The 22,289-nt window shown below is 48.7% G+C and overlaps 1 protein-coding gene across 1 annotated transcript in view; it reads right to left on the bottom strand.

Moving 5' to 3' along the window:
* FRMPD3 (FERM and PDZ domain containing 3) overlaps positions 1-22,289 on the bottom strand; it is a 75,487-nt gene that overhangs the window by 9,537 nt on the left and 43,661 nt on the right. Inside the window, exons 10-14 of the mRNA XM_034649034.1 lie at positions 20,117-20,253; positions 19,649-19,775; positions 17,484-17,573; positions 15,412-15,591; positions 6,494-6,638 (exon numbers count right to left, since the gene is read on the bottom strand). Of these exons, the coding sequence (XP_034504925.1) occupies positions 6,494-6,638; positions 15,412-15,591; positions 17,484-17,573; positions 19,649-19,775; positions 20,117-20,253 (679 nt within the window). The remainder of the gene's footprint in view (positions 1-6,493; positions 6,639-15,411; positions 15,592-17,483; positions 17,574-19,648; positions 19,776-20,116; positions 20,254-22,289) is intronic.

Genomic DNA, 22,289 nt, shown 5'->3' with positions numbered 1-22,289 from the left:
AATAAGCTCAGCAAGGTCACACAGTAAAGGACAATACAAAAATTAATTGTATTATTATACAGTATCAACGAACAATCCACTAACGAAATTAGGAAACATTCTATTTACAATAGCACCAAAAGGAATAAAATACAAGGTGTAAATTCAACAAAAGAAGAGCAAGACTTGACAATGAAAACTACAAACATTTGTGAAAGAAATTAAAGAAGATTTAAATAAATGAAAAGACACTCTATATTCATAGATTGGAAGACCCAATCTTGTGCGTCTTCCAATCCAACTTGGTGGTGCTTCCCAAATCGATCTACAGATTCAACAAAGTCCCTATCAGAATCCCAATTGACTTTGTAATAATTGACAAGGTAATTAAAAAACCCATATGGAATCACAAAGGACACAGATTAACCAAAACAATCTTAAAAAAGAACAAAGTAGGAGGACCCACAGTTCCTGATTTCAAAACTTAATACAAAGCAATGGTAATCAAGATGGTGTGGTACTGACCTAAGAATAAACGTGTGGCTCAATGGAACAGAATTGAGAGTCCAGAAAATAAACCCTCATGTTTATGGTCAAAAGAGCCCAATTTAAAAATGGGCAAAGGATGTGAATAGACAGTTCATGAAAGATATATGAATGGCCAATAAGCACATACAAAGATGTTCAACACCATCAGCTATGATAATGCAAATCAAAACCACGAGATAGAAGTTCACATCCACTAAATGGATGTTCAAAAAAAAAAAGATGGACAATAACAAGTATTGGTGAGGATACGGTGAAATTGAATCCTCTGACATTGCTGACGGTAATGTAAAACGGTACAGTCCTTTGGGGAAACGGTTTGGCAGTTTCTCAAAGTTAAACACAGAGTTACCATTTGACCAGCAGTTCTGCTCCAGTCGTATAACCAAAGAGAAACGAAAACCTATGCCCCCACAAACACTTGTACGTAAAGGTTTACAACATTCATAATAGCCACAAGGTAGAAACAATGCAACTGTCCAACAACTGATGAATGGGTGAAGGAAGGCGGTCTGTCTGTGCAATGAAATATTATTGGGCCGTAAAAAGAAATGAAGTAGTGATATATACATGGGGAACCCTTGAAAACATTATGCTAAATGAAAAAAAAAGCAAGCCATAAAAAGACTGTATATTGTATGGTTCCATTTATCCAAAATGTCCAGGATAGGCAAAGCTGTAGACCCAGAAAGCCCCTCATGCATGGTTGCTTAACACTGGGTGGTCACCTGGAGGGAACTAGGGAATGAGTGCTAATAGGTACAGTTTGTTTTAGGAGGGGGAAAACGGTTCTAAGATTAAATTGTGACAATGATTGCACAGTTCTGTAAATATATTAAATATACTAAAAAAATGCTGAGTTGTTGGGGTGCCTGGGTGGCTCAGTCAATTAAGCATCTGTCTTCAACTCAGGTCATGATTGCAGGGTCCTGGGATCGAGCCCCACATCGGGCTCCTTGCGTGATGTGGAGTCTGCTTTTCCCTCTGCCTCTGCCTGCCGCTCCCCCTGCTTGTGCTCTCTCTCTCATCTCTCTCTCTGTGAAATAAGTAACTAAAATCTTTTTTAAAATGTGAGTTGTGAACTTTAAATGGGTACATTTTCTAGCTTGGAAATTATGTCTCAAAAAGGCCGTTTCTTTTTTTTTTTTTTAAGATTTTATTTATTTATTTGACAGAGTTAGACACAGCCAACGAGAGAGGGAACACAAGCAGGGGGAGTGGGAGAGGAAGAAGCAGGCTCATATCAGAGGAGCCTGATGTGGGGCTCGATCCCACAAAGCCAGGATCACGCCCTGAGCCGAAGACAGACGCTTAACCGCTATGCCACCCAGGCGCCCCAATAAGGCCGTTTATTTAAGGGGCGCCTGGGCAGCTCAGTTGATTAAGCGTCCGACTCTTGGTTTCGGCTTAGGTCATGATCTCGGGGTGGTGGGATTGAGTCCTGCATCACGACTCTCTCTCTCCCTGTCCCTTTGCACCTCCCCCTACTCGTGCTCCCTCTCTCTAAATAAATAAATAAATAAATAAATAAATAAAATCTTTAAAAGAAAATCTGTTTATTTAAGAAAAAAAAAGCACAGCCCTGGGCACCAAGCAAACTCTCAATCATTATAAAAAGAGCCAAAAATGTGCTCTGCTCTTGAAAGAACTTTATGGGGTTTATCTCACATAATCCTGTCAAATCTCTCCTGACGTAGGTACTGTTATCGTCAGTTTACAGATGAAGCAACCAGGGCCCCGTTTATGGAATTTGTTCATGGTCGCGTGGCTAAGACATGGTCTCCACCTCCAGATTCCAAGCCCTTGCTGTCTTCCATAGAGCCTGCTGCCCCTTTCAATATAGAGTCAACGTCATTATGTCGAGTGGGATCAATTCAGGCCTTAGTGGCTGTATCCAGGGTGCTCTGGATCAGCTGGGGGAATAATACATCACGACCTTCTGAGCCTCAGTGAAGAAGTGCTCTAGGGCAGTGCTAAGTCAGGAGCACAGACTCTCAGTTCTGGAGGTTTCTATCCTCAGGCATGGTCCACAGGTCGGGGCCACGCACCAGGTGCTAACTACCTTCAAGACAGCTGCACAGTCATCACAGCCAGCCTGGTGCTAAGCTGCCATCAGAGGTGGCTCCCAGGGGCATGGCCAATAAGCAGGTGGTGACCCCCTCTCAGATGAGGTCTAAGGATGGCTCCCCTCCCCGCAAGGTGGGAACATTTCCCAACAGCAGGTTGACAGGGCCGGTGATGCATAGCCCACCACTTGGTACTGTGATTTCCAGATCCGAGGAGCGGTACAGTGCTGTGCAGAGGAGAAAATGTGTCTGGAAAAGCCCAGATCTCCTCCACACATAAGGTTAGAAATGCAAGGAGAGCCAGGTGCGCTCGGCTGATGGCTGGAACAGTGTGCCTCTCAGATTGCAAATTTGCTGTAAATTGCTCATCAGCTTTCCCCAAGGGGGATGTCCTAGTCTAGCTCTCTGTACTCAGCCACTCAGAAGACTGACTTTTACAAAAATGCTTGCAAAGAACAGGATGGTGATCCAACTAGAGTTATGTTCAAAAATACACACACACACACACACAAGTCAGTGTAACATGGAGTCAAACAGCTTTCTATTAGTTGACTTTGCTGTATTTCACAGTCTGATGATCAATACTGGTCAAAGGGACAACCTAGAGGCCTTTAGAGGTCCTCAAGTTCTTTCTGAATCATCAAAAAAGTACCTAGTATATTCAGTCAAGCTTTAGTTCTCTTGTGTGTCGCTGGGTTTTAACTACATGAAAACGGGTGAGCCATGCATGGGATATACAGTAGCCATTAGCCAGAATATTCAATTTTTACCAGACCAAGCTGTTTCCTAACCATGGGAGAAAATCAGTGAGTTCTTCTGACTGTGGCCCCCACTGGGGCTCCCAAAGCCTCCTTTTCCTGGATTTTCCCCACGATACTGGAGAGAGATGGCAGCTGCCTCCGGATCTCCCAACAGCCCGGTACAGGTAAGAATTGGCATTTGTTGAACACATTCTCTAAGCTGTGTCCTTAAGCCCAGGTGTTTTTTGGTTGTGGCAGTTGAATTTCGTTTATGTAAGTTCAAAGGCGCTTACTGTATTGACATTGTCCATTCAATCATCTGCCTGTGTCCCCCCACTAGGCTGTAAGCTCAGCGAGGGCAAGGACCTGGCACATACCGCGAGCTTGAGAAAGAGTTGTTGCACAGCCCCTGGGCAGCTCAGTCGGTTCAATGTCCGACTCTTGATCTCAGCTCAGGTCATGATCTCAGGGGTGAGATCGAGCCCTGCACTGGGCTCCACACCGGGCGTGGAGCCTGCTTCAGATTCTCTCTCCCCCTCTCCCTCTGCTCCTTCCCCACCCTAGCGCAGTGCAGGCACACACACACAGGCACATGCCTCTAGGAAGGAAGGAAGGAAGGAAGGAAGGAAGGAAGGAAGGAAGGAAGGAAGGAAGGAAGGAAGGAAGGAAGGAATAGTTGTGGAGTGAGTAAGAGGAATACCTACTTTGGGGAAACTACTGATAAAACTCTTCCCCTCTATGTCCCCAGTTTCCTTTTGTTCTGGGCCCCCCAGTGAGAGGTGATGCTTTCTTTCCTAGTTGCTGGTTTCACAGCCTCCTTCAGGCTAGGCCAGCTGAGCACTGAGTTGGGCTAGCTGGCAGCTGCTGTGGGACAAGAATATAGAGCCAGACAGAGAGATCAGGCCCTTAAGACGGCTGAAGCTTCGGCCCTGAGGGAAAAGCCTGGAGGACACTGGCAGGATGCCTGTTCCCTAGAGATCTTTGCTAAACAACAACTGGGCACTGGGGCTTCTTTTCTGGGATGAAAGTGGGGGGGGGGCATGGAGGAAATGTATCTCAGCTTTGTACCGGGAACTGATGGCCCTGCGCTGTAACCTGGGTGGAGGGCTCCCCAGTGTGCTGCTTGCAGCCCCCCTGTCTGTTTCTTGGGGCCATGAGGTCAGATATGCATGCCAGCCCCCAGCTGGCAGGGCTATAACGCTTACTGTGCCCCACCCACCAAGAGCACTTAGTGGTTGCTATCGAGCCAGCAGCTAACAGTTCAAAAGGCCAAACACTGGGCCCAGGCATGGACCCACACCCCTGGGGAGGCGAAGCAGAACAAACAAGGGGAACACAACGGTGGTCTCTCTAGTCCCTGCACTGAGACAGGTCCTGTGCTAGAGGCAGCTGAGCCACTGTCACTCTGCAGGCCCCAACGGGGATGCTCAGGAATCAGGGAGGGGCTCTGAAGTCCTGCCTGGCACTTATAGAAGCCTTCTTTCCAGGCTGCAACACCTTCAAGAGAATCCCATGAATCTGATTTGCTTCTGGAGAAGCAACAGGGATGCAGTCCTGGGTGTGTTCAGTGAGACCAAAGGGAGACAGGAAGCCTGTGCCCTTGCTTGGTGCCACTCTCCCCACAGAGAGATGTACACTTAAGGGCAGCACTGACCAGGGTGCTGATGGGATGACAGAACCCTCTGGAAGTCAGGTGGGACTACAGAGCTCTCTCTGGGGCCTTCCGAAAGTGGATCCCCCCAAAGAGCCCTCACTTCCACATCTGGTTCTCGGGTGGGCTCCAGGCTCCTTCTTCTGCCTTTCCTTCTCCCTTTCTCTCTCCCCATCTTGCTCAGTAAAAGGCATCATTGACTTAGCTGGGATGACAGAGAGGACCACAAGGGACAATGACAATGCTAGCATGGGCTTGGCTGTCACTTGGTCATCTGCAGGCTTGGTAACACCTATGGCCATCTGCTCCAGAGCTATTCACCTGGGGACATGTGGCAACTCGGCCTCCTGGTTTCTTCCTATTTCTAGTCAGTTCCTTTGCTTCTCTATGTGGAGCTTCTGTCTATGCCTCGGGGCCACCTGTCCTTTGGGCCCCTGTCCTTTCCCCAGTCTGTGTTTGGTGGCTTGCCTTCTCTGTCCTGTGGACAATGTTAGGAGATGTACACATGGGCTTGTCATGATGTTTGTGATGAAGAGACCATGAGGTGACAGGGTGTGTGGGGTTACACAGCTCTCCGGGAGCTGGGGCAGCCAGTGGGAGTGTGCTTGAACTCCCCAAACTCCTCCATCTAGATCAGATGTGATCATACTGCAGCCTTCAAGAGAGAAGAAATGGTTGAGCTGCCAGGCAAGTGGAGGGAGAGGCTTTGGCAGGCGAGGAGGGTGACTGGGGGTGGGAATTCTCAGCTTTCGCCATGACGTGTGGGTGCTGGGCTGGGGGGAGCACTTCCTGCGTGTAGGTGAGCCTTAGGTCTAATATGTGAAGCACCTGCCCTCAGGTCTCCTGCTTTGGTTTGGGGGCAGCTGGATCCGGACTGGGCTGATCTTCCCAAGGCCCCTGCTTGTGCCGGCACCAGGATAGCTCCGAGCGGTGTCGCCTAACTGGGAAGCCTCGTGTTGGGGGCTGCACTTGACCTTTGCTTACTGGTCATCCCATCGTATTTCTAAGCTTCCTTCAGGACTATACTCTGCGCCTGCACAATCTTGCCTACCCCAGCCTTCCACGGCCTCTTAACTTCAGGCAGCTCTGTCAATCCCGTTAAGAAGAACAAAAGAACGATTTTATCTTCACTTTCAAGCTCCACCTTCCACAAGCCAGAACACCCACGCATCACTCCTAGATCACTGTACCTCTAAGGCTGTGCCTTCGATCTAACGCAATGCTCTAACTGGCTCTACTTACTGCTTATTTGCTATTTTTATCTTACTTTCATTCACTGACTTGATTGCGATGTGTCGTCAGGAGCATCCTTCGTGGGACAGGCCCATCTGAAGGCCAGCTCTCTATCCCACTGGCTCGTGCCAGGTAGGACGCAGCGGTATAGCGCTGGCTCCTGGGAAACCAGGGTGCTGGGGGAATGGGGTAAGCACTAAGGCAGCAGAGCTCCCCCCCCGCCCGTGTCCAGGGTCCAAAGGGCCTCCGGCATACTGAAAACTGAGGCTGAGCCCTACCTGCCTTGATCATTGGAGGCAGAAGAGGCTGGCTGGCAGGCCTGGAGAAGACCATCTTCCTGGAGTCCAGCAGGAGACGGCAGTAGCCCGCAATCAGGCAGGCAAAGTTGGTGGCTTCGGGCCACTCCATCAACAGCACCAGAGGCTGGGGGAGAGACAAGAAGAACCGTGAGGACGTGGGAAGGAGAGGAGCAGACGCGTGTCCAGGAGGCCGACCGTGAAGAAAAGATGCCCTTCGGAGGTACAGGGATCATACTTTCTGAACCAAAAACCGAGGCACGTGGACTGACAGATCATTTTCTGATTTGAGAGTTTATTTACAGTGAACTCATACCCAGGTATCAAAATTAAATCAACCTTTAATTACACATTTTATGAACCACCTTTACTGAAAAAAGATTAAAATTATATAACATCGTGTGACTGCTGCATGGCTCTATTTGTGTTTGTCGGGGCCCGGCAGATGTGTGGGCCAGCTGGGAGAGGTGAAGTGAACGTGGGAGTCCTGGCTGGACTGGGGAACATCCCTGATAGAAAGTTCCTGAACCCACAAACGATCTCTTGCTCATCTCTATAGCCCTCCCTGCCTGGTATTCAGAATAGCTCCCGGAACATGGACCCTCCATGCAACAAAGTCTTCACTGTGCCTTCTGGGCCCAGTCTTTCTGGCCTGCAGCCCTGCTCAGATCTCCATGCTCCCCCCTCTTTCCTAAAGTGTCCTCAAGATGTTAGTTGGTGCCCCCTGAAACAGTTCCTTGGTCCGATACACTGGGTCAGACAAAGGTATGCAGAGCCTTGTACTTCTCAAACGCTTTGACATATGATTGTGTGCTGTGAAATGTTAACTGAGGGTGGGAGTGCTTTAGGATTCCAACATTTCCAAATTATTTGACCAAAACTATCTATTTTTATAGAAAATCTCATGGTAGTAGGGTTGCAGTTTTTTTTTTAACCTACTTTAGGAAATGCTAGCATATTATGTTGACTTTTGTTCTTGACCCTAAATCAGTCAAATTAATCCTGGGGTTAGCTGGTTGACTGTTTCAGTGACTTGGCACAGTTATACCGAAAAAAGATAGAACCCCGCCCCCAAATCAATACCTTTTCAAGAAACCTTCCCAATATCTGTATCGTGATTTTGACAAAATGTGGCTTGACAAGAAGTTTGGGTCAGATTGAAGTCAGCCATGGGAGCTTGACAAAATGTGGCTTGACAAGAAGTTTGGGTCAGATTGAAGTCAGCCATGGGAGCATTCCCCCTGGGGCAGGGCAGTGGCCTCCAGATAAAGACCCATGGAGACTGGCTGAAGAGGGAGCCATGGGGCCATGACTCACCCTGACTTTTGGGGGTTCCCAGACCAGGTTTTAAGAGCTAAAAGAATTAGGATGGAATGAATCCCTTCCCTGACCAGTGGGGTAGCTCCTGCTATGTCCAGATGAGAGGTGATGAGGGCATCCACGAGGGTAGGGGCAGTACAAGGAACATCGTGGAAGACTTGGTTGAACTTGGTCACCAACTAGACTAGCCTTCTTGGCCTGGATCATCACCTGGGGGAGAATTCTGAATCCAAACAAGCTCACCTTTTAAATAAAGTTGCACAAGTCCCCTTTCTATCGATCTCCCAGCATCCTGACACATAGCTCGGGTTGACTATTTTGTAGTTCATCCAGACCAGTGGTTGGCCAACTTGTTCTGTAAAGGCCTAGACAGCAAATACTTTAGGCCTTGTGGGCCACACATTCTGCTGCAGTAACTCTGCCATTGTCGCGTGAAAGCAGCCATAGCTAATCCCTGAGCTCAACAGTGGGTATAACGGGGTTCTAAGAAAACCTTATTCACAGAAACGCGTGTGGGTCAAGTCTGGTTTGATCTAGGAGGGAAGCTTCTTTCCAGCTCAACACAATTGTTCATATACATTTCCACACCTCTCAGCTTGTTTCATTTGCCAACACCGATCCCCCCTTCTCCTTTGGAAATTCTTCTCTTCGCTTCTGTTTCCATGAGGTAACACTGGGTTCCGATTCTGTAGGCCCTGACCGTTTCCGTCTTTCTCTTTGGCTTGCTCTTCTGGTGCAGCCTCCCAGGAATCACCATCCTCAGCCTGTTTCCCTCTCGAACTCTTTTCCTACTTCACTGCTATGTCTCTATCGCACAGTCTTGTGCTGGATCAAATCCTATCTTGGATTGTGTAGTTATTCTAATCCGATGACACTGCACGCCACAGTAAGGCGTCTGGACTTCCCCCCCCCCACAGGCGATGAGTTGATGGTCTTCCTGTGGAGCTCAGTCAGTACCATCAGAAGAAAAGGGACCATCTGTACCCCGAGGAGCAACTGGCTCCTTTCTCGAGTGAGAAGGGGACCAGGGACGAGATATTACTTTTGGGTCATTTTTTTGAAGTTTTTGTTTGAACTCCAGTTAGTTAACATGCCCTTTGGGTCATTATTCAGAAGTGGCAGAGGGGGTGTTTGTACCTCTTCTTAGTCACGACAGAATGGTCAACCTTGTGTACAACAGAGGAGAGACAGAAGGGGAATGGGCTGGAGGAGGGGGAGAGGGCCTTGCCCCCTGCCTTTAACCGCAGAAGGATACACGGAGGTTTGGGTGTGGACAGCTGCTACCAGCATTACTAGGAGGACCCAAGACTCACTAGGCTTGCCTCAAGAGCATTTGCCGACATCATGGCTGCTCCTGCTGCCACCGCTTTACTTCAGGCCCTATTGTATCCCTCCAACACCAAAACTTCTCAAGGTATGTGTGAATGGTGACAAGTGGGTTGGGGTCCCAGGCCCTTGGCCTCTGAGTCCTGTTGCCTTTGGCCCCAAGCTGCCTCATCTGTTTATTCTAGTGGGCCAAACTGTGACATTTTTCACAGCATGGAAAAGGTGGGGACACACTAACCTCAGGACTCCCAGTGGCCTCCTGATCGGCCTTCCTGCCTCCAGTCTCTACCTACTTCACTTCACTTCACCTCCATATTGCTGCTTGAGGTTCTAAAACACGACTCTCACTTAAAATGTCCAGAATCTCATCACCTTAAATCTACTGCCTTCTCATGTCACATGAACCCCTTAGGACCTGGACTCGACCTACAGCTCCAAGCATAGCTCCCACTAGCTTGCCTGTACCCTCCTCCCATCCCTGCCCCCCTCCTTGTGCTCTAGCAATGACATAGCATTTCCAGTTTTTCAGAGATGCCATGTTCTTTGATCACTTAATATTTTAACTCATGCTGTTCTCTCTGGCTGAAATGCCCCCATGGCCCACTCTGCACACCCAACAAACTGCTACATGCTGGTGGGATAGCTCGTGGACAGCACGAACCACTGACAGATAATAGCCATTCATCGCAGAACAGGGCTAACACAGGTCCTGCCCTCATGGAGCTGATAATTTGACAGGAAATAAGATAGAAACCAAATAATCATACAAATGAATATGAGTGGAAGGTGTGATAAGCGCTACGAAAGGAAAGTACAGAGAGTTATCAGAACATAGAATGTTCTGGATCAGTGTGTGGGTGGGTGGGTGTGAATGTGTGCTCGTGTGACTAATTGGGTTTCGGAAGCTGGAAAGAGCTTCTCTGAGGAAAGGGCGCTGGCTGACTACTAGAATGACATTCCATTTGACCAAAGTGAAGGCTGACTGGCTTGACTGACTGATGGACAGATGGACTGACTCGCTGACTGCGGAGCAGTCTGATTCATTGATGCCCTGGCTGACAAGCTGGCTGCAGGACAGGCAGAATGCCTAATAGCCTGACACCCTGACTGGTTAGCTGCCTGGTTGGCTGGCTGGCCAATGGACAGGTCAGAGGCAGACTGACTACCTGGCCGACTGACTTACCTGTCTGACTTCACTTCAGTTTCCCCTCCTTATCTCTTACCCCAAATACAGCCTGATGTGGGTAACGAAATTGCACGAAGGCAAAACCCTGTGCACAGAGACTGCCAGGCACATTCCCAGCTGGCTCGGCCCAGCACATCGGGAGACTGTTCTCTGCACACCCGCACGGCCAACTGGGGACCCCAAGCATGGGCCAAAAGGAGGAACTTGTCAAAGGAACACAAATGTGCCTTCCGCCAGCAGGAGTAAAAATCAAATCAAAGGCAGGCAAGCAAAGAGGCTGGAAAGGCTTTCTTAGAAGCCTTCAAAGACATTTTATTTTAAATAGGATTTTAATGATCATGACGTCTAATGTAATGCTTGTCCCTACAGAAAGCACTAGAGCAATAAAACTCAAACACGGGAACAGGAGACACACTGGGCCACAAGAGATCCCTTGGGATGTTCCTTTGATGATTTCTTTTCCCCCTTACGTGCTTCTGCGGTAATGGGGTATGGTAATGGCCCAGTGGTGTCTCAGTCCCAGACTGCTGTCTCTTGGAGAAAGAGATTTGCATAGTGCCTCACGCTCAATCCACTAACAGGAAGTAAGCAGGGTGAAACTATAACTAAATATGCCCAGGCCATCTTCAAACGTTAAAGGAGAAAAGGGGGATGGGGCTGGAGGCATGGCCAGCCATGAGAAGGTAGAGCAGGGATTAATTTGCTATGCCTCAGCCCTGTCTCCTTCCTGGGGTGCTCAGAGTGTGTTGGGAACTTGAAGGCATCCTGCACTTTGGGATGCCAGCTAGGGAGGGGACTGGCCTTGGGGTAGCCTCAGTGCACTATCTAGCATTTCTGAAAACTGGAAAAAGATGGGACTCCAGGGACACAGAAGGGCAGGAGTACAAGGCAATGGTCCTTGGGTCCCAGGGGACCAGTATATTTGGGATCTTGCCTCCATGGCCCTGGGGAAGGCTAATTGGGCATAACCAGCCAATTTGGAAACAAGGCAGAATATCACTTTCAGGCAGTGGTTCTCAGGCCAGACACACATCACAATCCCCTGGGAAGCTTGAAAAACCTATATCAGCCTCACACCCCAACACTCTGGTTTAAATGGTCTGAGAGGAAGGGCCTGGGAAACTAGTGGTTTTTAAATCTCCATACATGATTCGAATGTGCAGTCAGAGCTCAGGACTACTGCTCTGAGTGAAGAATCTTAGCTTCACCAGGCCCTTCCAGAATATTCCCAGGCCAGAGTGGCGTATCTAGGAGGAAATGAACCAAGTCTGGTTTCTAACTTCCATGCTCCTTGTTAAGGGAATTCCCACTTTCTTTTTTCAGCATACCTTCTGCAGTGGCATGCTGGGAAACATTAAACAAGCAGTTCTGTGAAGTCCTGGTGTGTATTGTTTGCCAATTTCCCAGACCCCATCCCCCCCACCGCAATCCTTCCCTTTTTCACATATATGGAGAGAGGCACCACACAGTAAACACAGATACTGCTGATACAGAATGCCTCCAGGAAGCTTCCTTAATCCCCGAGCCAGAATTAATTTTGCCCTCCTCTGTATCCTCATATGCTCTTGGTACCTCTTCTCTGGCGCCCTCTTTGGGAATGCCACATATTGGCACACTTCTTTCTCTCCTACAGCACAGAGAGATTCTTGAGGGCAAGGAGCCACGTTTTTGTTTTCGTTTCATGCTTGTACCTCCCACTGGGTTTAGCCTGCTTCCTAGCAATGCTGAGTTCATACTAAATGACCTCGGATGGAAGCCTGGATCTTTTTTTTTTTCTCCCTCAATCTTCCTCTTTTTCTTCTATCTCCATATCATCGATCCTGCCTCTGCTGATTTATCTGCAAAAAGTGTAAATACCATCCTGTCCATTTTATAGGGCACGGCCTTAGAGTGATACACATAGCAGACATCTCTGATTACAGATGTATCCGATCTTATGTAACAAAACGTGGGGGTGAGCAGCACGTTTCGCAGTTGAATCCTATCTTTAATGTAGGGGATGAGAGTTTCCTACTTGAAGGAATCTCACTGTTATGTTAGTTTCCTGTTGCTTCTGTAACAAATCGACACAAACTTAGTGGCTTAAACAATACACATCTGTTCTCTTACACTTCTGGAGGCCAGAAATCTGACTCGAGTGTCACTGGGCTAAAATCAAGGGAAGACAGGGCTGTGTCCCTTCTGCAGGCCACCCACATTCCTTGACTCATGGCCTCTTCCCCCATCTTTGAGGCCAGCAAGATCGGGCTGAGTCCTTCTCACCTCCCATTACTCTGACCTTCTCTTCTACCTCTCTCTTCTAAGGACCCTTGTGATTACACTGGGCTCACCTGGATAATCCAGGATAATTGCCCTATCTTAAATTTTAGCTGATTAATTCCATCTGCAACCCTAATTCCTCTCTGCCATATCACATGGCATATTTACAGGTTCTGGGGATCAGGGCATGGGCATCTTTGGGAGCAGGCCACTATTCTGCCTAGCACAAACATTCTAATGCAAAATGGGTAATTCTCCTGTGGTTTTTCACGTGCACCGTCTCGCCTGCTGCCAAGTGGGGCATACCTGAACTATTGACCACCTACCATGTGCTGTTTCCCACTCAGCAGAGTGCAACATTTTCCTAGCCCCCTCAGTTCCCCAACGCCATGTCCCTTTTATCGCGTAATGTGGTCTTCTCACCCACCATTTGGACCCTCCGTGTGCTGTGTGCATAGCCCCGGTCTTCCGCGTACCCAGGATACAGGCAGCAGGCAGTAAGGGTTAGGTATGTTAAGACATGTGCATTGAGTGTATAAGAGGGGAACGTGTGTGGGTATTTGCATGCACGTGCTTGGTGAGTCTGTAGGTTTCACACTGGCTCTTTCTCACAACCACTGCTGTCCCTCCAGCACGCCCTGCCCTCATCACTTTGTCCCTGTGCTAGGGCCACGATCCCTTCCTCGCCTCCCTGGCTTCACACTAGCCTTGCCTTCGAAGCTTTTAGCCAGCTTGTTCTGTCCACCTTCAATCTCTCCAATCTTTTTTCTCGTTATTCTCTCCAGCCAAGCAACTATGCTTATCGACCTGCACATATGGCTTGCTTATTTCTGTGCTTGCTCTCTGCCTGTGAACACAATCCCACTTCTCTCTGCTAATCCATGCCTATCACTTCAAGATCCAGCTTAAAACACGCTCTTGTGGGAGTCCAGTTCTGGTTAACCCCTTCCCGTTCTTTTGCTCCCTGTTCTGCACCATACTCACCTGCAAAATTTCCTTCATGTTAACTTTTCTTCATTGCTGTTTTGCTTTTCAAGAAATAACAGGTCTCATTTGTTTAGTACATACCATGTATCAGGCAGTGTGCTAAGACCTTTTGCCTACATTTTGTCATTTAATCCTGAACAACCACCTTTTGAGATAGGCATTCCATTGCATGATTGAGGAAATCAGTGTTCAGAGAGGTTAAGACACTTTTTCAAGGTCACACAGCTAGGAAGTGGTAGAGCTGGGAGTTGACCTGGTCAACTCTGATTCCAGAGCTCCATACATGGTCTGATGTTGTATTATTAAGGCAAGTAGTGTGTCTGTGTGAGTCTAGTCTCCCCAGTAAGACCGTGGTCCCTCCTGGGCAGCATTCATGCCCACACCTGTGGCTGGATCGCTCCTAGAAATGAGAATAGTACTCCTCACTCAGTCAGTATCCACTGACCCTGCTCAGCTTGGTTCCTCCCAAGGACCCAGAGGTTCTCAAATCTGGCTATACTATAGAATCACTTGGGGAAATGAAAAGTAAATAAATCCTGATGCCCAGGTTGCACCCTGACCAATTCGATCACAATTTCTGGAAACAGGACCCAGGCATCTGCATTTTAAAGACACTCTCAAGGAAATTCTATTGGGCAGCCAGTGTTGAGAATCACTTGTACAACATAGAAGAAGAGTCATCTGGAAAGTTGTTTCTCTGCTTTAAACCCTTTCTATTTCTCAGGAAGCCACATCTACCCTGCATGTCTTCTTGTCTTTCCTCTCCCTTCCCTATCTGTCCATTTGGCTTTTTACCCAACAACAGCGGAGGAGGGCAGCGATCATTGGTTGAGGAAGTGGTCACAAGCCAATTAGATATCAGATCCAGGCAGGTTCCTAAACCAATGGGAATACTGGGAATCACAGGTGGAAAAAATAACATATTAAAGCTTTCTGAGTTTCACAAAGACAAAAATAAATAATTTGCTCTTTTAGAAACAGCAAACACTCCATCTCTTAATCTGCTAACAACATCTCACCCTGGGAAATCCTTAAAGAAAGACAAATTGCACCTCCTTTAATAGCTTCCGCCAGCTGGCAGGCAAGCCTGCCCCCCACCCACACTGGTTACTTGGGTGTTCAACAAGAGAGCCATGGAGGGGGTGGCTGATCATGGCTGTCAGACTCTGCACAGGTAACAGGTACTTGCCAGTCTAAAGGAGCTGATCTATGGGAAAGGTTCTAAGATTCTGGAAGAGCTGGACTCCGGGAGGTAAAATGTAGACTAGGCTCTGCCTGTTCCCCATCTCCCCAGGCCTCCTTGGGTCTGTCCACATATTCAGGCACCCCCTCCTTTATGATTCCAAGTGTGTACGCCTATGGCAGGGCTCCCCAACTGGTGTGCGCATATCCCGTCAGCCTCTGGGGTGGCCAGACAGGGCCCGGGGAGGCCAAAGTCTCTGGGGCTGGACCATTTATCCCATTGTTGCACATAAATGCCATTTTCTGTGTGTGCTGTGACACAAGATCGGGAAGCCACTGCCTGGGAGTAGCTCCAAGTTCAATTGCCCTGTCCTGCCCTCTGCTGAAGACCCCTTGTGGGTTGATCTGACACTTCCTAGCCTTCCCCAGCACTGGCTGACCTTAATATGTGGTCAAGACAGCATGTCCCACAGGGCTGAGAAAGGAAAGAAAGATGAGCCCAAAGGGGGCCTGGGTCTGAACCACTTCAGAATAACTGACTCTCACTGGAAAGGCTCAAACTCTCTTTCTTGAGTTTACTCCTTCCTCTGTTCCTAAGGCCTGTCTCTGGAGAGGAGTAGCTCCTCAAAGCCCGGCTTACCTTGGCATCCATGATGCTGGTCTCCACCCGGGCCACGCCCTGGTTCTCCCGGAACAGCTGGATCTTACTGATCTTGCTGAACTCGGACAGCACAGTGGTGAGGTTGGTTTTGAGGTCAATAACATGGCTGATGCCGTGACGGGGTCCCACCAGGAGAGTGGTGGCTGACTGCTTCTCGTCCTGGGGCCCGAGTGTGGTGGGCAGCATTCACGGAAAGAAGGGCAGAGAAGGTGGCAGAGGAGGCAGGAGGAAATAGTAAACAGGCATTGAACTGGTTCTGCTGGGAGGTGTAGAAACATCTGGGGCTTAGTGCCAGGGCAGAGGGACCACCATGAGGGGAAAATGATCTGGGATGCTCCTGTTCCCAGGGCAGGCCCCGGGTCACTGGTCTCAATGGACACCTTAGCCTCAGCAATAGGCTGAGTGAGGTGGGCAGGGGCAGGGCTGGCTCTAGCAAAATCCTGACATCGGGGAGGTTTGTGTTTTAAAGCTCTGCAGCATCCTTTTCCCCACGGACTTTCCATTTGTTGCAGCCGGCGACTTGGTACCCCAACCCAGGGCTCTGCTTGAACGGGTGGCATCCTGTGTCTGGTCTTCACTTCCTCGCCCAAAAGTCACCTAAACTCGCACTCCTCACCCAGTGCCACAAGCTAAACAGTCACTCCACCTCAGGTGTGGGCAGTTGATTGGGTGCTTACGAGCAGGGGCGGGGAGTCCCCTCCCTGCGAAGAAGACATTTGCTCTTTGACTGGCAAAACAGCAGTCTTTTTAAAAATATTTATTTTATTTTTTAAAAGATTTTATTTATTTATCTATTTGTCAGAGAGAGAGAGAGAAAGAGAGAGAGAGAGAGCACAAGCAGAGGGAGCTTCAGGCAGAGGGAGAAGCAGGCATCCTGCTGAGCAAGGAGCCCGATGCAGGGCTGGATCCCAGGACCTTGGGATCACGACCTGAGCCAAGGGCAGATGCTTAACCCACTGAGCCACCCTGGCATCCCTGCAAAGACAGCAGCCTTAACCCAAAGGAATGACTTATATGAATGTCAGCAGTGGCGGGGGGNCCTGATGGACCGGATTCCCTTAAGTGGTCCTGACAGGCTCCTGAGCACCATCAAGCCTGAGCCCTCTGCTGGCCCATTGCCTGGCATTAGCATCACCCCAAGGAACGTCTTTGGGTCTGCTATAGACACTTTGATAAGCGGCTTTCCATCAGTGTGCCCCACGAGCATGACAGCATGTTCCCCAGAGCATGACAAGCACCTGGATCCAGTCAGCAAGATGATTTGAATTTCCTTTCACTGTGGCTCACTAGGGAGAACTAGCCTGGGGCACAGGTTTAGGGCAACCAGCTGTGCGCCGCCAGGTTGGGGTGTTACTACAGTGGAGGCCCTGGACAGGTAGGGGGAAGTACTCAGATTCAGAAAGCCTGGGGTCAGGGGCCGGGAGGGCTGCAGGGCTAGGGAGAAAGGCAATGAGGCAGAGCAGGGGTTGGCAAACTCTGGCCCACAGGCCAAATTCGGTCCAACACCAGCGTTTATACGGCCCACACTCTGAGAATGATTTTTACATTTTTAAATAGTTGGAAAAAATTCAAAGGAACCATATTTTGTGACATGTGAAAATCACATGAAATTCAAATTTCAGTGTCCATAAATAAAGAGCTCCTGGAATACAGCCACACTCATTTGTTTCTGCATTGTCTATGGCTGTTTTCATGCTATAATGGCAGCTAAATAGTTGTGACAGAGACCCGAATGGCCTGCAAAGCCTAAAATATGTACCATCTAGCTCTTTATGCAACAAGTTTGTTGACCTCTGAAATCAAGGAAGGGGACGCAGAAGGGTCATGGAGGGATACTGAAAACAAATATGGCCTCCTACTTGACCATTTTACCAGAGGTGGGACTGGAGCACCATGGGAAGGGAGAGGGAGAAAGAGGTGGAAGAGGAAGGTCTTTAGAAATATTTGCCGACAAAGAATGCCACCCTAAACCTCTAGTGGAGTCCCTCCTGCCTCCCACCCAAGCCCAAATGCACACAAGGGACTCCCTCCCCACCACTGCCCTCACTGACCAGGCCCACAGTGTTGAACAAAACGCCTGTGAAGGTCGGAAGTTCATTCAGAATTCGAAGATACTGGAGCTTTGCCTGAATTGCAGAGCCCTGTGGAAACAACCCATGCAGACACGTGAGAAGCCTGAGTTGCCCAGGAAAAGCAAACCTGTGTTCTCAGGAAGGAGCGTCAACATCTCAGGACGGGCACTAGTCAGATTCATTAGCAAGCCACACAGGGTGTGTGAGGAGATCCTCACAAAAACTGCAGGAAGTTCCCAGTTTGGACAACTCTTGCCTCTGGCCATCCCATGTCCCTTTCTAAACCCTCCTCTGACCTCCTGCTCCTTGTCCCTTAAAAACCCAGCTTGCTCATTTTGCTCTTGGGATAATTCCAACATCTTTCCCTACCTTGGATGTCTGTCCTCATCTCCATCTCTGTCCTGAGATCCCCTACTGCTGCCTTGGTACTGGCCATCCCCAGCCAGGGGTCCCAATCAATGCCTTTAATCCTGAGCACCCCTAAGCCTCAAGCCTGCTCTTCCTCTGCTGTCCCCTTGTAGAAAAGTCTCTCTCAGTGGTACCAGCTTCCCCCAGGCCTTTGAGCCAGAAAGCTGTCTCACACGGGCTCCCCCCTCATTCTCCCACCTGAGGGCCACCAGCCGCCATATCACTTTGATTGGACCTCCTAACTTCCTCTCCGACCTATTCATACTCCTTTCTCTCAACCCCTCCACACTGCTTTTAAGGGCAGCAGCCTAAAACAGAAGTTTAGTCATGTCAGCCGCCTGCTTAAATCCTTCAATGGCTTCTTGATGCCCACAGGGTGAAGTATAACCCCTCTCCATGGCACAGGCGCGCGAGATGCTCCAGGAACTGGCTCCTGCCAACTTCTCCGGCTTTCTCTCGTGCCCCCCTCCCAAGGCATGTGCCTTGCACTCTCTGTACTTGCTTATGCTGAACTATTTGCATTTCTTTCCATGCACAATGTTCTCTTATATCCCCACGGCCTTGTACAGATGGATCTGCCTGCCTGGGAAAGTCTTCCTCCCCCTCCGGCCTCCCCCTCATCTAGACAAACTCCTATCTGTCAAGACCCAGATCTGGCATCAACTGCACCAATTCTGGCCTTTTCTACCTCCCTAAGGCTGGGCTGGGTGTTCCTCCTCCTCCGTGTTTCCAGAGCCTCCACGCCTGTTGCATGGTGTTGTGACTGACTGTCGCTCTGTGTTGTGACTGCCGTGTTTCCCCACTAGCCTGTGCCTGACTTAACGGTGGGGAGCAGGCAGGCCTTTTTCATCTTTGCTTCTCCGGCCCAAGTACTGGGGGGTCCTCAATAAAAAAAACAACAGTATTTGCTGAGGAGATGGTTGGGGAGCACGCTGCTGTTCTCCCTCTGGGAAGAAAACAATTTGATTAAATACACGCTGCAAGGTAGGCCTGGCTTAACTCTCTGGGGAAATTTGCATCTTAAAAGAGAAGCCTGTGGGTAAAACCAGGTGGAATGGGTGGTATTTGGGGGGGCAGGGCGGGGTGATTGTGTCCTTTGTGTCTGAATGCTGATTCTGGTGCCTTAAACTCGCCTCCTGCCTCCTGCCTCCTGGGCAGGAAGGATTGGCAGACTTAGAAGGACTCGAGGCCTTCAGGGCTGGAGGGGTGGGGAGTGGGAGTCCCTCAGGGGGCAGGGCAGTGACATGAACCTTCGAACCCTCGACACACTGCCCAGTGACCCGTCCTCCAGGTCAGGCCTTGTCTCACCAGGCTGTGCATTCATCTACCAGAATTCCCTAGTCCACGCCTGACAAATTAGAAAGCTAATAAGAACAGAGCAGTCCTTTCCATGGAAAACATGCCTCCCCAGAGTCCAGTGCTGTCCACACAGCAGGTACTCAGTCGGCACTGACGAAATGGGTGGAATGATCTGAGAATTGCCTCCTCCTGCATCTTGGCCCCTTTGCTTTGAGGATCCTGGGCTCTCCTGGGGACGTGCCCCAGCGGTCTCTGGGGGAGGCTCGGGCTTGGGGAAAATCCCTCTCCACCATCATCCCTCACATCCAGTCAAGCTGGATGTGAACCCAAGTCAAAAATGGGGGGGGGCAGAAGACTGGACCTGCTGGGAAACCACACAGGAGAGCCCCACAGCCACTAGCGCCTGAGCAGGGCACCCAATGGATGACACCGGGTACCTTGGTGCCGCTGGGAGAATGTGTCTGGTGGGCCTTCAGTTGCTGAGACAGAGATTTCCGGAGATTCTTCTCTTTGATGCCCTGTAGGAGGGAGGGGGGAAGAAAGGGTTCCAGGCCCCATTCCTTCCTAAAAGCAGAAGAAAAGCAAGAAATTAGTGAGGACCACAAAGTGGGACGGAGAAAAGAATATGGTGAGGCAGAAATTATATCTGAGAGGCAGAGGGAGGGATGAAGCCTGCAAGAAAAAGAAAGAGGGATGGGGGCAAGAGATCCCATTGGCCACGATTCCCTGGTAGAAGCTGGAGCTCGAAGGCATCACTGTCTAGGTGTGAGGAATCATAATTTTCACTCCCACATAGGGACCTCCCTATGTTCCTAAAAAGCATACCACAGCTCAACCATTGCACTTTCTCCCTCTACAGCTATTTGCCGCCTTCCCGAAGGGTGAAGGGCCCTGGCACAACTCACTCCACATTCTTGAGCGAGATCTTCTGACTAGGTCGAGTGGCCGAGACTGTGATATAGATGTGGAGGGCAGAGAGGCCCAAAAGCATCTCTGGCTTGGGGTCCATTCCAAAGCGTTCGCGGATAACATCGTTCCGACTCTGCAGGAGAGGGCAGTCCAAACCTGTCAGTTAAAAAAGATGTTCCCTCTCCACGCCCCCCACCGCACCCTCCAACCCTGATCTACTCCCTTGCATCCCAGAAAAGAACTGTGGTGTCCAGTAAGACATTCTAGATAAAGGGGAGGAGGAAGTTTCTACCATTGGGGGAGAGGCAACAGAAGAACCTTGGGTCTCAGGGACACTCTTTTGCTTCATTCAGCAGATCCTGGACAGGCGTCTCAGGGACAGATGTGCACAAGGGGGAGGCCCAAATGGGCAGAACATCTAGGCCACTGCAAACGTGAGACATGGCACCACTCTCTTTCTTTTGTCTTGTTACAAGAGGTCTCAACTCACTCGCCAGCCATACAGGGATCCTCAACTAGCTCAGATGGGAATAAAGAGAGACACTGGGAGGAGCTCTCCATAGCACTCTGACCCCAAAGCCCAGGGTGAGAGATAGATCGCAGGGTGGGGCAGATACTCTGTTCTTGGGGTCTGAAGTTCAAAAGCAGCAGTGAGTCAATCTTCTCTGTTATCCTGAAGGGGGTCCCCTGGACCTACTGGCTAAGGTGTGACAGCCCCCCAAACCCTGAGGGTCAGAGTACCAGCTCTTGATGATTCAGCCTAGGTTAGATCAGTTGCCTATTTGGTTGAGGTGAAACCATGGTGAGTTGAGGGACTAGGGAGCCACAGTGGTATCACTGCAGCATAAGAAAGAGTGGAAAAGGAATGCTTCATCTGTGATCATCTATGTAGAAAATCCAATGGAATCTACCAAACGCCTACTAAAACTAATGAGTTAGAAAGGCCGCAGGACATAAGAGCAACACACAAAACCCAATTGCGTTTCTACGTGCTTGTGACAAACAACTGGAAATTCAAATTAAAAGTCAAAACCATTTATAATAGCATCAAAAACTATAAAATAATTAAGGATAAATCTGTCAAAATAAGTGAAAGTCCTGTACAATGAAAAGTAGAATTTCTTGATGAGAAAAATTAAAGCAAACCTAAATAAATAAGACTCGGTTTTCATAAGATGTCAATTCTCCCCAAATTGATCTGTAGATTCAACTCAACCCCAATCACAATCACAGCAGATTTTTGGCGGAAACTGACAAGCTAATTCTAAAATGCAATGCAAAGGACCCACGATGACCAAAACAACTTTGAAAAAGAAGACCAAAGTTAGAGAATAAGTGTTACTTGATTTTAAGACAAAGCTACAGTAATCAAGAGTGTGATGTTGGCATAAAAATAGACAAGTAGATCAATAAAGAGTTCAGAAATAGACCTACACCTTTATAGACAACTGATTTTTGACAAAGGTGCAAAGACAAGACAGTGGGGAAAGGATAGCCTTTTTCAACAAATGGTGCAGGCACAGCTAGATGTCCATATATAAAGAGAGTGAGAGAGAGAGAGAGAAATGTGGTCGATACCTTCTACCATATAAAAAAATTATGTCAAAATGGATCACACACCTAAATATAAAACCTAAAACGCGAAAACTTCTAGAAAAAAAAAGGTGAAGATCTCTGTGGCCCCAAGGTCACAGGTTAGGCAAGGATTTCTTCCATATGGCATCACAAGCATGATCTATAAAAGCATTATCCATCAAAGAACAAACCGAGAAATTGGACTTCATCAAAATTAAAACGTTTGCTCAGTAGAAGACACTGTTGAGAGACTGAAAAGAGAAGCCACAGACTGGGAGAGAAAACTGCAAATAACATATCCAACAAGCAACTGGTATTCAGGATATATAAGGAAGTCTCATAACTCCGTGATAAGAAGATGAAAAACTCCAATAAAAAAGGAGGCAAAAGATTTGAAAAGACACTTCACCAAAAAAAAAGATGTGTGCTGGCAAACAAACACATGAAAAGATGTTTAACATTATTAGTCGGTGGGAAATGCAAGTGAGATACCAAGATACCACTGAATACTATTAAAATGACTCAAAAAAAAATACTGACAATACCAAGTGCTAATAAGGATATAGAGAAACTGGAACTCTTATACGTGGCTGG

Source organism: Ailuropoda melanoleuca, chromosome X (assembly GCF_002007445.2).
Source record: "Ailuropoda melanoleuca isolate Jingjing chromosome X, ASM200744v2, whole genome shotgun sequence".
Classification (NCBI taxonomy): Eukaryota; Metazoa; Chordata; class Mammalia; order Carnivora; family Ursidae; genus Ailuropoda; species Ailuropoda melanoleuca.
Note: the sequence above shows the minus strand (reverse complement) of the source record. Positions and strands in the feature narration are given on the sequence as shown.